This window comes from Onychomys torridus, chromosome 4 (assembly GCF_903995425.1).
Source record: "Onychomys torridus chromosome 4, mOncTor1.1, whole genome shotgun sequence".
Classification (NCBI taxonomy): domain Eukaryota; kingdom Metazoa; phylum Chordata; class Mammalia; order Rodentia; family Cricetidae; genus Onychomys; species Onychomys torridus.
Genome location: NC_050446.1, coordinates 124,455,942 through 124,470,960, shown reverse-complemented (window position 1 = coordinate 124,470,960; position 15,019 = coordinate 124,455,942). Strand labels below are relative to the sequence as shown.

At 42.5% G+C, this 15,019-nt stretch overlaps 1 protein-coding gene across 1 annotated transcript in view; it reads right to left on the bottom strand.

Annotated features, from left to right (window-relative positions):
- Positions 1 to 15,019, bottom strand: part of Mroh8 (maestro heat like repeat family member 8) — a 76,545-nt gene that overhangs the window by 26,761 nt on the left and 34,765 nt on the right. The window contains exons 9-12 of the mRNA XM_036186189.1: positions 10,633 to 10,768; positions 8,372 to 8,490; positions 6,078 to 6,230; positions 2,275 to 2,435 (exon numbers count right to left, since the gene is read on the bottom strand). Of these exons, the coding sequence (XP_036042082.1) occupies positions 2,275 to 2,435; positions 6,078 to 6,230; positions 8,372 to 8,490; positions 10,633 to 10,768 (569 nt within the window). The remainder of the gene's footprint in view (positions 1 to 2,274; positions 2,436 to 6,077; positions 6,231 to 8,371; positions 8,491 to 10,632; positions 10,769 to 15,019) is intronic.

The window sequence follows — 15,019 nt, the reverse complement described above, 5'->3', positions numbered from 1 at the left end:
TTATTAATAAATAACTTTTTACAACCAGTTTGCCAGTCTACCAGAGAGGAAGAGATGGGTGGAGCTCTCATAAGACAAAGGGCAGAACCTGAGACTTTCAAGTACCACAGGCCTATGATTGCTTCTGCTTGTGTGGGCATCATCTCTGCTACTTCCAACTAGAAACCTGACTAAGCTGTAGACGTGGAGCCTGGAGGATACCATGTTTCACGGGAGGTCCTGATGCATGAGCCCCAGCAATTCTTAACTACTGAACTAGAAGCCTGGAGGAGGCACAACTTGAAACACACACTATCTCCCCTGTGAACAGAAAGAAACAGCCTGGCTGCTCTGGTGACATTCTAAGACAGAACTCCAGATAGGTCAGGACACATATTTGCTCTGAGATGTCTTTTCCTGGACCTATGGTCATGAGTTGAGTTTCCCAAAGCATCTCGCCTCCCACAGAGCCGGGCAGGAGTGAAAAGCACTTCCTCCTAGCCCATGATGCCGTCAGCCTGGCCTCTCAAGCCCCAAACCCGGCTTAGCCTGAGTGCTCCTCTTCCCATTCGCTGGGACTGTCCAGAGATGCTTCTGCTTTCCAATCCCTCTCCTTTGCCTCTGAGGACATGCAGGGTCTCACCTTTTCTCAAATGCCTGCCCTGCATTCTACACAGCTGCACAACTGTAATCCATCTCCACCAAAGTCACAGGCAAAAGGCACATCTTACATCATTCACACCTTCAATTCCTTTTTGTTGTTGTTGTTATTTTTTTAGGCAGGGTCTCACTATTTAGAGCAGGCTGGCCTTGAACTCACAGAGATCTGCCTGTGCCAATACCATGAAATTCTTTAATGGCTTCTACTGAAGTATAAAGTCCACTATCCTACCCATTTTATTGCTGTTATCTGACTTGTGATCATTTAAAAAATGTTTTAGTGTGGTATAGCTGCACAGCTATCAAGACAGTCCAATTTTAGAACTGTCGTCCAATTTTAGTTCATCTATACAGAAAGACCCGTTAATCTGATCACTTCCTACTGCTCACCTGTCTGTCCAGCCTTCCTTAGACTCATTTCATGTAAAACTCTAGTACATTTAAGCCATGAGAAGGATAATGGTTTAAGAGCAATTGATTAGAGAAATGTACAAAAGAATCTTTAAAAATCCACGTGCACGCCCATATTAATGTATTTATTTTCTCCAGATGGGTAAGAGTCCTACCATTTGACCTAGCAGTAAAGGGTCTGGTTCAGCATGGAGAACATCAGCACTACTCTAAGACATAAGTGAGAGTCATTCACACAAAAGAGCAGTTTTCAAACAGCTTAAAGCAGAAAAGTATTTTTTGAACTAAAGCAGTTACTTAGAATCACAACATAGGAATCAATTTTAAAGGGATGCTGCCCCAGATAAAGGGAGGGTGTCTCTCCTCAAGTGTCACTGACTTCCCCATATGCACCTCGTAGACGCTAAGACTTAGAGCTGCCACCGTGAAAGCACTCAGCTAAGAAGCAAATGTCTCTGTAGAACCCCACTCTTCCCTTTGTATACACTTAGACTTTCTTTTTTCTGGATGCATTTATTTATTTGGGGCAAAATCATTCTTGAATGCATTCTGCAAGTGAGATGCCAGCATTATGGATTTCACCCCTAAATAACTTTAGTACCATCTGTCTGTGGCTATTTATTTAGACAGGGTCTCACTATGTAGGCCAGGCTGGCCTTAAACTCTCCATCCTCCTGCCTCAGCCTCCCAAGTGCTGAGATTACCAGCATGCTTCAGTGTCTATCTTCTCACAACTAGGACGTCCTTCTGCATAAACAGTACCACTTCACACACAGGCACATCATATGAATTGAAGAGTCTAGTGGAGCCAGGTGTGGTGGCATGTGCCTATAATCCCAGAATTTGTCTGAGTTTTAGATCAGCTCGTCTACATAATGAACCCCAGGCTAGCCAGATCTACATAGTAAAACACTATCTCAAGCCCCCCACTTTCTAAAAAAAGTCAAGTAGAAATGCAATTTCCAATTACAGCTTTTGTTTTGGCCCAAGGTCCAATCAAGGTCTTCCACTGTGCTGGCCGCACTGCTTCACCACCAGCTGGCTTCTTTCTTTGTTCACTAACTTGTTTGCAGATTCCAGTCTGTTCGACTTAGAATATTCTTCTTAGGAACCAACCTGTATCTTATCTCCTCTGGAGGAGTCTCATTAGCAACCATGTTTCACTGTACTCAGAGATGGGTTGTGGACCCAATTTAACACAGAAGCTGCACAAAGTTCTATTACCTGTCATATGGCACTGGATGGCATAGAAGATGGTTGAGCACTATATCTGTATACTTAGGTCTGGAGATAAACAAACTCACAGTATTTATGATTTGTTGCCGGACATTAGGCAGGGTGATTATTGATAGCCGGGCACAAATAACACCTATTATTTCTGGCACCTGAAGAGGAAAAAGACATCACTAAGACCTTAATCCTGTAGGACAATTAAAGAGTCTTTGTAGCCATTTCTGGGATGTTCAGGGATGGGGGTTGGGGGCAAGGGGAAGAAGACAAACTATTTTTGTCTTCTTTTTGATTTTGTAAAGTTTAGGATGCTAAGGATTCAATTCTTTGCTAAAGCATTTCCCTAGCATGTACGAGGACCAGGATTTGATCCTCAGCACTGCAAAAATAATAATAAAACTTTACAATTATCTGCTGGGAGTGCACGCTTTTCGCTCTAGTGCTTGGGAAGCAGAGGCAAGTAGATCTCTGAGTTTGAGGCCAGCTTGGTCTACATAGTGAGTACAAGAACAGTCAGGGCTATGTAGAGAGACCCTGTCTCAAAAAAAAATAGTATATATGAATGTATGTATACAAAATATTTGGAAATGGGTGGAGCTTTAGTTCAGTTGCAGAGTGCTTGCCTAGCATAGATGAGGACCTGGATTTGATAACTGGATTCTCAACAATGTGGGGTGCAGGGATGGGAGGGGTAAGGGGTGAGGGGTAGTGGGGTGAAGGGTAGAGGGTGGAGAGAATAAAAGGAAAGAATTGCAGGAGTGCTGGGTGTAGCTTGGGAATAGAATGCTTGTTTGACATGAACAAGGCCCTTGGTTCAATCCAGTATCACAGAAAGAAGAAAAGAAAGAAGAAAAGATTTAGAAGGATGAAAACACAGATGTCAGCTAGATCCCTGAGAAATGAAAGAGTGGTTTTTTGTTTCTTCTGTATTTTGATCAATGATTACATAGTGATTTCTTTCTTTCTTTCTTTCTTTCTTTTTTTTGTTTCTCCAGACAGTTTCTCTGTGTAGCTTTGTGCCTTTCCTGGAACTCACTCTGTAGCCCAGGCTGGCCTCAAACTCACAGAATCTGCCGCCTGGCTACATAGTGGTTTTATAACAATGATGCCATATTATGGCAAGGGAGCCCCTACCCACTGTCTTCTCTGGTCTTTCAGGAAGCAGAAGCCAGGGCCTTGGTCCAGGTCTCCCTCTGCTTGACTACTCACCCCAGCATAAAATGGCTATTATTACCACCAGGTGCCAGAAGCTGGCTGAAGGGTGGGCAGGGGATGCAATTCTAGCCATAGATACTTTAGAAAGAGCTGGGCAGTGGTGGCGCACACCTTTAATCCCAGCACTCAGGAGGCAGAGGCAGGTGGATCTCTGAGTTTGAAGCCAGCCTGGTCTACAGAGCAACTTCCGGGACATCCAGGGCCACACAGAGAGACCCTGTCCTGAGGGAAAAAACAAACAAAAAGGAGACACAAGAGAGAGTCTACTGTGGGCTTGAGGAAAAGATTGCCTTCAATAAAGGGACAAAAGGAAGGAAGGCATCCTCTCTCTAGACTGTCTTATCTGTCTGTTCATGAAGTCTCAGCTGTGCCTGCCTCATGGACAGGAAAGGTAAAAAGATGGGAACCATGGTCTTGGCTGTCACTGTAAGTCAGTGAGCCCATCATGGAAAATATACTGTGTCCAGATTTCCTATATGTATTTAAAAATGCATATTTACTGTAATCATTCAGTAGAGTTCAATCACTTCTTTATAGTAAGAACATGTCAGATAAACAAATAAGCCATTAAGACATAAGGTAATCAATCAATCATTGGAAAAGCTTCTCACAGATGGCCTTCCTGGCTCCTAAAGGCTCCCGAACCAGCCAAGATCCATCTGACTTCTCTCAGATGTTCCTGCTGTATCTTGCTATTTTCTTTTTATGATTTATTTATATTTATTTTTATGTGCATTGGTGTTTTGCCTGCATGTATATCTGAGTGAGGGTGTTAGGTCCTCTGAAACTGGAGTTACAGACAGTTGTGAGCTGTCATATGGGGTACAGGGAATTGAACCCAGGTCCTCTAGAACAGCCAGTGCTCTTAATCACTGAGCCATCTCTCTAGACCCAATATTTTTGCTATTTTCCTGGGTTCTTAAAAAAATGGGTTCTTATAATTTTAAAATGCCCTTTCTTTTTGATACTGTTGTGGTGTTGTGAATTGAACCCAGGACTTTGTGCACGGACGAGTGCCCTTCACAGAACACGTTCACTCCTAACAAACACAAAGAGCAATTTAAAATGCCAGTGGATCTTACAGTTTCAGCTATTTCTGTATTCCTTCTGTTTAATTAAGATAGTTGGTTAATTAAGTATTTTGGGGACAGTTTTGCCTAGTAGTCTAGCTGAGCTAGGAACTCACTATGTAGCCCAAGCCCAATAATAATATATATATTATTGTAGGCTATATGTAATGATGAATGCACAAATGTCATGGTGTGTGTCTGTGAAGGTCAGAGGACAACTCTGTCCTCTTTTTCCACCGTGGAATCTGGGGATTGCACTGAGGTCAGCAGGCTGGTGCAGCAGTCACTTTGACTCATAGAGTTATTTCACTGGGCCCCCAATTCTGTTCTTTTGCATTTTAGATGATAAAATTATTTCTTTCCTTTGTAATTTCTTTCTTCCTTTGTTTTGTTTTTTGAAGACAGGGTTTCTCTGTGTAGCTCTAGCTGTCCTAGAACTCACTCTGTAGACCAGGCTGGCCCCAAACTCCCAGAGATTGACCTGCTTCTGCCTCCCAAGTGCTGGGAATAAAGACATGCGCCACCGCCTCCCAGCTTCCTTTGTTATTTCTTGTGAGGGCTTTACATATATTTAGGTAAGTTCTCTTGATGCTGGGGAAAGCTGGTCCCCTTTCAGAGTCATTTCCGGCTGTCTTCTGTCTTAACATGATAGCTTTGACTCATCTGGATCAGAATTTGCACTGAATTCCAACCTCATATTCATCAATTACATCTTCTAGGGAAATCCTGTTCTTTGGGGAACACACCAGAGAGTGGGGAATGTTTCAGGTGGGTGCACATAATTATGTGAGTACACACCCATATGTGTGCTTGTGGAGGCCAGGGAATGATGTTTAAGATGTATTTCTTTTAAAAAAAAAAAGATTTATTTTATGAATATGGTGTTCTATCTGCATGCTAGAGGAGGGCATCAGATCCCATTATACATGGTTGTGAGCCACCATGGGGTTGCTGGGAATTGAACTCAGGACCTCTGGAAGAGCTGCCAATGCTCTTAACTGCTAAGCCATCTCTCCAGCCCTAAGATGTCTTTCTTAATCACTCCCCACCTTATTTATTTATTTATTTATTTTGAGACACAATGTCTTCAATCAACCTGGAACTCACCGTTTCAGCTAGACTTGCTGGCCAGTGAGCTCTAGGAATTTGCCTAGCTTCGCCCACCCCCCCCCCCACTGTGCTAGCATTACAGATGTTTAGGACCATATCAGGCTTTTACATGGGTGTAAGGGATCGGAGTATAGGTCCTCATGCTTGAAAAACAAACACTGTAACACAGAGCTATTTCCTCAGTCCTATATCTTAAGTTTTAAATCTCCCTTGTTTGGTATGGGGACTGGTGAGTACATGCTTACTGACTGGAGAAAATTTTGTGAACAGCAGAGGAAGGTGTTGGTCCTGCCCCCACTAGTGCCTATTCTCAGTAGAGCACAAATGGACGGATCTCCCCAGCCACAGGAGGGACAGGGCTTGCTTCTATTTCAAAGCCAGAAAATGGTTCTGTGCTCTTACCTTCTCAAATCGGGCCTCTGCAAACCTCACCAAAGTTATCAACAACTCTCCTGCTATCTGCTGGGTACATGGATGGGGCAGGCTTTTCAGGCTGTCCAACGTTGTCATTATAAACTGGCCGAGTTCTTGTGAATCAAGGAAAACTTCAAAGACCTGCAACGATTTAGGAAAAATGAACTTTCAAGCTACATGATATGGGCTGGGAATACAAGTCAGGGTTTGCCTGTGCTGTGAGGCCCAGACTCCAGCACTGGGAGTGGAGAGGGCTGGCTAATTTACTGTGATGGCAGTCTCTGATGCCAACTTGACCACATCTGGAATTAATGAAAATCCAAGCGGCTGGCTACACCCGAGAGATTTTTTTCTTAAATCATCTGAAGTGGGAAGAGCCACTTTTACTATGGATCTTTGAGGTGGGAAGATCCACCTTTAATCTGGACCACACCTTCTGCTGGCAGCCTAGATAAAGGACAAGGAAGAAGGGAGCCTGCTCTCTAATTAGCAAGTCATTCCTTCACTGGCATTAGAGCCTACTTCTTTGGGATTCCTGAGTGTACTGAAGATCAACTGAGACATCCACCCTTGTGGACTGAACAACTTACTGGATTTTTGGATCTTCTGTTGACAGACAGCCATTGTTGGACTAGCTGGACCACAGCCTGTAAGGCATTCTGATGAATCCTATGTATGTATACATACACACATTCTATAAGTCTATCCCTCTAGAGAACCCTGACTAATACATTTACCACATGGAAAACTGGAAGCACCTGAAGTCCACAGCTAACGTCTATGTGCAGCCTTTTACTGCTCTGACTCCTAGAGAGAAGCCTTGTTCTGAGACCCTCAGAAAAAATGTCTCACTTTATAGGAGCACTGAAGGGTACATCAGTGCTGGATGGCCGACAGCTTCCTTGACATAACTAGAATGCTTTGTGGGGAGACAACACTAACAGAATGTGATTCTGCTTCCTGCTGCACTCAGCAGCGAGTGCATGAAGTCCTCCATATGACTGGAATAGGTACACTCCACTAGGTCCTTTCTGCCAAGCATTGTCCACACAGCTGTTCACTCAGCTCTTAGGACAACAGAGTCATTCCAGATTCCCACTGGGTGGAGGGAAACTGTTATCTAGATTGGCTTATTTGGTACTTTAGACCCTACATGAATAATACCTCTAAGTATCCTTTTATGTGTATTTGTATGTGTGTATCCACACATGTATGTGTGGGTATAAATGCACGGGGACTGTGTGCATGTATAAGCCGGAGGTCTGTCTCAGTGTCTCCCTCTATTACTTTCTACCTTATTTTTTGAGGCACGGTTTCTTATTAAATCTGGAGCTCATGTATTCTGCTAGACTAGCTGTCCACACAACGATAGGGATTCTCCTGGATTTGTCTCCTCACAGCTAAGACTACAGGAATGTCCCGCTACACTCAGCTTTTTTCTTTTTAACTAGCTACTGGAAATTGAGTTCGTGTCTTCATGCCTGCGATGCAAGGGCTTTACTAAGCCATGTCCCCAGCCTTACAGGTCTCCTTTGTATACCCTTCTCCTAACATACCTAGCAGAAGCGTGAGTCTTTGCTGAGTAATGAACACAGCTCATTGGTTCAACCATTCTCTCCTGAAGCTCCTCTCTGTGAAAGGTTTACATGAGCAAGTAGCTGGTGTTCAGTGAGAGGTCACCAGAATGAGGTGAAATCACTGGCTTCTTCAGCAAGTTGATATAAACCAGAAAACAGGACACTCAGACTTGATAGTATAAGCCTTTAATCTCAGCATGTGGGTGGCAGACACAGGTAGACTGCTTGAGTTCTAGGACAGTGTGGTATACACAGTGAGTACCAGTTCAGCCAGAGATACACAGTGAGACCCTATCTTCAAAAAAAAAGAGGGAGGGAGAAAAGGAGAGAGGGGGAGGGAGAGAGGAGGAGGGAGGGAAGGAGGGAGGGAGGGAGGGAGAGAGGGAGGGAGGGAGGGAGGGAGAGAGAGAGACAGAGACAGAGAGAGACAGAGACAGAGACAGAGAGAGAAAGAGAAGGAGAGGGAGGGAGAGAGACGGAGACCTGGTATGTAAAGTCATGAACATGGTACCTTTTCTGCAAATTCTGAATGTTTACAGAGCACATTACCTGGGGAATCTCTGTGGTTGATTTTATAAGAAATAAACAGAACTTTCCAATGTGATTTTTACATCTCACATTTCCATGAACAAGACATCTGGCTTCTCCCTACCCTTTCTAGTACATCAAACTCTCTGTCCAGATGCGTCTAAGCTCTCTAATTACCTGGACAATCTTGAAGGGACAGGAATAGAATTGTTTGATGCTATAGTGCTCCAGCAGCTCCCTGCACTTTTTCAAAGTTTCTCTCAAGCTCTTGGCATTGTGTCTGTCCTGAGTGATATCTAGGAAGAGAATGGGTCATTATTATGCTCTGCTTCATTTCTTTCTTTCTCATTTTCTAAGTCTTTCTCATCTCCAATGTGTAGTCAACCCCTGGTTTTCCCTGGAATGTATTCATCTAATCCACAGGCAGGTCCGACCCTCTTCCTCGTAAAACAATATATACAAACAGTCAAAGAGAAATGAAAAGGTTCTTTTGTAAAAACAGAGATTTGGAGTGATTTGCTGAGTAGAAAAAAGGAAGGCTCCAACACTACCCACTAGACAGGAGTTTGAGGGTGTCCTATGAGGTTGAAATGCTGCCCAAAGCTTGTTAATCACAGCTCTTCCTGTGCATTTGCTTTCTGTGGATTTGCGGACTGTTGACCTGATACCCTCGTGCTGCCTTGCTTCCTGTGTTTTACTTTTGTTGCCGTTCCTTTGTTCTTTTGAAACAAGGTCTCTCTACATGGCCCTGGCTGTCCTGGAATTCACTATGTAGACCAGGCCGGCCTCAAACTCACAGAGATCCATCTTCCTCTGCCTCCCAAGTGCTGGGATTAAAAGCTTGTGCCACCATGTCCAGTTTGTTTCCCATGCTCTAATGTGACTTCATATTGCTGGACAGGGCATTGTAAATATATGTTGGATCAATAACTGAATTATTAAGTCTCAGGCTGTCCAAATATCCAGAAACGAGCTCAAACTGCACTACAGCAGGATTTCCATCTATTAGATAAAAGCCAGTATTCCTAGCAGGGCGTAATGGTACACACCTTTGATCACAGTACTCGGGAGGAAGAGGCAGGTGGATCTCTGAGTTTGAAGCCAGCCTGGTCTATACATTGAGTTCCAAGACAACCAGAGCTAATAGTGAGACTCTGTATCAAAAAAAATTTTTTTAAGTCAGTATTCCTTAGGAATTTGTAAAGCCAGTTCCCATCTGCTAAAAGAAATAATTTCCTATACTTCTGGAAGAAAGGGCATATGGCTGCCCATTGACATGTACCTGTGGCAGCATATCAAAGTGTATACTGGCTCTCCAGGCTCACTCAATCCCTGTTCGCAAATACTTATTATATATTCAAAGTCCATACTGGCCTTCCCAGGATTCCCTCCTCCCAGATACCAGTTTGTTTTTTGATAAGGGCAAGGTTTTATCCCCCTGGTCCCTCTATCTCTTGTTATCTCTCTCCCTCACTTGCCATCCTCTTGCCCCCTGCTATTGTCAATATACTGTCTGTCTGTCTATCATCTATCTTTCTATTTATCTGTCATCTGTCTCTCTATCATCTGTCTATCTATCTATCTACCTATCTATCTATCTATCTATCTACCTATCATCTCTCTTTCTATCTATCTATCATCTATCTACCTATCATCTATCTCTTGCTATCCTCTTGTTCTCTTGCTATTCTCCCCTCTCTTGCGTATAGTCCTTGTCATGTCCAGTCTGTTTCTCTTTCCCTCTGTGTTGGACTCTTCTAAATGCCTCTGGATGTTCCCTTTCTCTCTTATTTACAATAAAAGTGTCCCCTGATAATGGAGATGTCACATTGGCAGTTTCTGTACTGTGGCCCCTTGAATACATCTGGTACTGAAACCCTCACATACAATTATCAATTGTACTTCCTTGCCTCTATCTTTGTACACATTGCTCATACTCAGAGCTGCCTTCCATGGGGTGGCTGCTTTGGAAAGCAGAGCTCCCTCAGTCGCTAATGTGGTTCCCTCTGGTTACCTTTCCTACCTATTAAACCTACTTGATTGCTCTTAATTCTTCACATCAGCTTCAGAAAGCCTTCTCTAAACTCCACAACTCATCTGACTCTTACTCATGTTTCTGTAATTTTCCTTTCTATTACAGCTAATGGTAAGGACTCTCAGCTCCAGCACCATGGTGCTAATAGACTAACCCTCTGAACTATAAGAGAGCTACCCCAATTAAATGTTTTCCTTTATAAGAGTTGCCATGGTCATAGTATCTCTTCACAGCAATAAACCCTAACTAAGACAGAAGTAGGTACCAGGGTTGGGGGTATTGCTATGATAAGCCTGATCATGTTTTTGTTTGGAGGAATTTGGACTTTGGGTTAGGAAAGCAGTGGAATGATTTAAGCACTGTGCTAGAGATTGGAGTACATCTCTGCTCCACAGTGTCTTACACTTCAGCTTCAGAGTGATGTGAAGCAGGTAATGTGTCCCCTCTGCGGCGTCTTCAGCCACCTCTCTCACTGGGTCCCCACACAGCAGTGCCATCACAGCCACTAGATGTCCAAGCCTTTGGAACTGCAGTGGAAGCTAAGTGAGAAGGAAAGAAAACTGCCATCAGAATATGGGGACTTTTCACCTTAAACTGGAGTTGTGGAGCAGTCCACAACTCAGGAGAGCTGAAAGGGTCACAGGCCCTCAGATCTCTGGAGGATTACTCTTTCACATATTTGGTGTAATTCATCCAACCAAAGGGCAACCTAACCTATGAACACATTCTAAAAATGAGGAGGCTTTTACAATAAAGATATTCATTCCTGTACTGGTTTAATTACTCTTTTGACCAAAGGTTTCTCTGTGTTGCGCTGACGGTTGGAACTTATCCAGCCTAGTAATGGAAAAGGAAATTATGGTATAATTATTCTATGAATATAACCACTAGAAATCAAGTATTACCTGGAGGCATAGCTTAGTAGTATGGCATACGCCTATCCTTTCTAAGGACACAATAACACACAAGAACAAAAATCACCATGAAGACCACAATAAAACAAGAAATGTATGACACATTAAGTAAAAGAAAAACCTGTCAAAGTAAGTACAGCGGCACTAATTCTTCAAATATACTGAGTAAAGCCAGGAAGTGGTGGCTCATGCCTTCAATCTCAGAACTTGGGAAGTATAGATCTCTGTGAGTTTGAGGTCAGTTTGGTCTACAGAGCCAGTGAGTTCCAGGACAGTCAGGGCTACACACAGAGGAACCCTGTGGTAAGATATTTGATTATACTGTATAAAGATACATCACTGTGACTGGTTTAATAAAAAGCTGAATGGCCAATAGCTAGGCAGGAGATATAGGTGGGATTTCTGGGAGGGGAGAGGGAAGAAAGAGAAAAAGACACCAGGGAGACACCAAGGAGACACCAGAGACCAGTCATCCAGACACAGAGGAAGCAGGAAAGTAGCACATACAGCATAAAAGAAAGGTAAAAAGTCCCAAGACAAAACGTACATAAATAGAAACAGGTTAAATTAAGTTATAAGAGCTAGTGGGACAAGCTTAAGCTAAAGCTGAGCATTCATAACTAATAATAAATCTCTGTGTCTTTATTTGGGAGCTGGTTGGCAGCCCAAAGAAAAGGCCAACTAAAAATGGCACCCAATATGGGCATGAATTACCACATAGGGCCTGAGAAAACTGGGGTGGGGGGGGGAGAAAGGAAAACAGATACAGCTCCTTTAAGAGGTGCTGCTGTGCAGCAGAGAACTTGAGCAGCAGGCATGCTAAGTAAAGACAGCAAGCTAAGTAAAAATGCCTGCCACAGTGTGGGCACCAGCTTCCTAGAGCTGGGTAGTTAAATGCAGCTCACAGTTACACACAGTTCTTAGCCAGGCCTGCAGGCTCAAGGCTTGACTCTCATGGACCTAAGGAGGGGGCAGAGTCAACACCAGAGCTGCATGTCAGAGGACCTAGCTGCCATTTAGCAGTTTAAAGTTTGGCTGGCATGGACAGAGAATGCTATGGGTGCACAGTAAAGCAGGTCCAGACTGAAAAAACCTTCAAACATGTTACAGTGTGCGTAGGTGCTTAAGGAAGAAAATAGGTACAGACAGTCAAAGGGAAAAAATAGTTTAAAGTCTTTATAGAAAGTAAAGTAATATAAGAATAAGCCATGTAAAGATGAGAAACACAAAGCACATCTAGATCTTGTATGGTGCTTTGTTGACTTTGAATTTTTTTAATGCTGATGCTGAGAGACATGGAATTGTAAAAGGAATTGCTGAATTAAATAAGGCTACATATTTTAGGGCTGTCTTAACTTTAAAATGGAATTCAGAAATGTATTAAATTGGGGGAGAGTTTATGCTTTTGTTTCCACAAGAAATGAAAGGCTGTGGGTTCCTTCAAAATTATTAGGGACCAGATTTGACTGGTGGAGACCCCTAAAAATTTAGCTACAGACATAAAGAAATAAGCCTAGAAAAACTACAAGACGGTGACATATATGGTGATGCCTTGACATGGGAACAGCTCTGAGACTGGATGAGATAAGATACATCTTGTTAGTTACAGAGTCCTCATGACTTCTTATTACATGCCATCCTTTCTTATGGCATGGCTAGAGGTTTGGTTATACAATCCAAACACACTTACAAAGTTGACAGATGCCTTTTACCTGCTCAAACATAAAATAAAAAAAATCATCTTTGGCTGGCTTGTGTACAACACACAGTCTATACTTGTGTTAATGTAGACATGTATGTTATCTTTGAAACATGTGTTTTGAGAGCATGGGGACCAGACACCAATGAAAATGGGCGGCCCAGGTGATCCAGCCTCTCAGAGTGTTTCTGTTACAGTTTCCTCAGAGTCCTGTGTTCAGGAAAACGTCAAGGCTGCTAGCTGAGATGGTCCAGCCTGACACACTATTCTATCCAGGACTGCAGACAAGCCCTGCACTTTCCCACTATGCAGAGACTGGACAACAAATGGTACAGCTAGTTTTCTTAGGACCTGACCATTATCTCAATATTCTCAGGGTCCCCTGGAGATGCTGTTGCCCCCAGACAATAGGAAGCAGTTTCAAGAACATAACACGTTCTCAAAAGATGGAGTGGGTGGTTTTAGTCATTTGGTGGGTCACGGACGTTTGTCATTATGTAGTGGCAGTACAGGAATGTAGGATAAAAAGACAACTATCCATCTCAAATATTGTACATTGGTATAAGTTCACATATATTGATACAAATTTAAGCTTATTTTTGTTTTACTGTATGTATGTTCCTACTTTTGTTTAAGGTATTATACCTATGCAGCTCATTTTAAAATGTAATATAAAGTCTTAGTCCTTGAAAGCTATTATTACAAACGTTAGGATAAGAAATGCAGGTTAGTAGTTAGTCATCTATAACAAGCAAACTTTTAGTCATGTTAGGTATGTTTTCAAGGTTAAATAGCTATATTTTTAGGTAGACAGGTGATCTTCAAACATGACAGAGACCTACAGAATATGACATTTAAGATGTTTAATAATCTAAGGCTTTTCATGACAGAGAGACACGTCTGCTCCTGGCAGCACCAATCTACTTCATAAAAGGATGATGGGCATTGTAGAACCTCCAGATGGAGTTTGCTTTCCTTGTGGCAAAGCTAGCTGCTTAGGCAAGAAACTGCTGATCGTATACTGTACAAACTGGAGAAGCAGGACACAAAGAAAAGAGACTACCAAACTTTGCCAAGACCAAGTTGGACAGTCCTTCAAAATTCTTTCTTCACAGAATAGTCTGTCAGATATTCTAGACCTGTAGGCTGAAGATGGATGCCCCAACATTGCAGAGGAACCAGTCATCCAGCTGTTTTGTCATTTCTCAGTTTTGGAAGTTGCTTGCACTACACTTCCTGTTTACTCAGGTAATATTATATCCTTCTTGGGTCTCTGATGGAGTTGAAGATGAAATAATTATACTTACCTGTAGCTGGAAGTTTTCTCCAGTCCTGCCTGCCCTGCGGTCCCTGGCCACTTATAAAATAATCACACTGAGACTTAATATTAATTACCAATTGCATGGCCTATGGCAGGCTTCTTGGTAACTAGCTCTTATATCTTAAATTAACCCATTTCTATTCATCTATAAGTTGCCACATGGCCGTGGCTTACTGGTACTTTCATATCTTGCTTCTCCTGGTGGTGGCTGGCTTTCTTCCCCCATACATCTGCCTGAATTTCTTGCCTGCCTCTAAGCTTCCTTGTCATAAGCCAATGCAGCTTTATCAACCAATCAAAACAACATATATTCACAGCACACAGAAAGACATTCCACAGCAGTTACCATTTTCCCTGTTACTAAATTCAAAATGAAACTCACGAAAGAGGTATAAGGTATATAAGGTTAAGAGACATAAAAGCTTAAATTGTTTATCTATGAAAATGTTTTAAGGTCTAAAAAGCTATTTTTAGGTTGGTAAAGTAAATTAAGTACAAAACTTTGGACTCACCAAGATAGGATAGATAATGGAGTATTTTCTCTGAATTTGCCAAATACATATGAACTGAATATTATAAATGCAATTCTTACTTAATGATTATTCTTATTATACATAGTTTTACTATTTAGAGTTAAAACCCTTCCCTTTTTTATTGAAATAAAAAGGGGGAATGTTGTGAGATATTTGGTTACATTGTGTAGAGATATATCATTGTGATTGCTTTAACAAAAAGCTGAACAAACAATAGCTAGGCAGGAGGCACAGGCGGGACTCCTGGGAGGAGTGAGGGGAGAAGAAAGAGATGCTAAGGAGACACTGGTGCCCAGTCAGCCAGACATGGAGGAAGCAAGGAA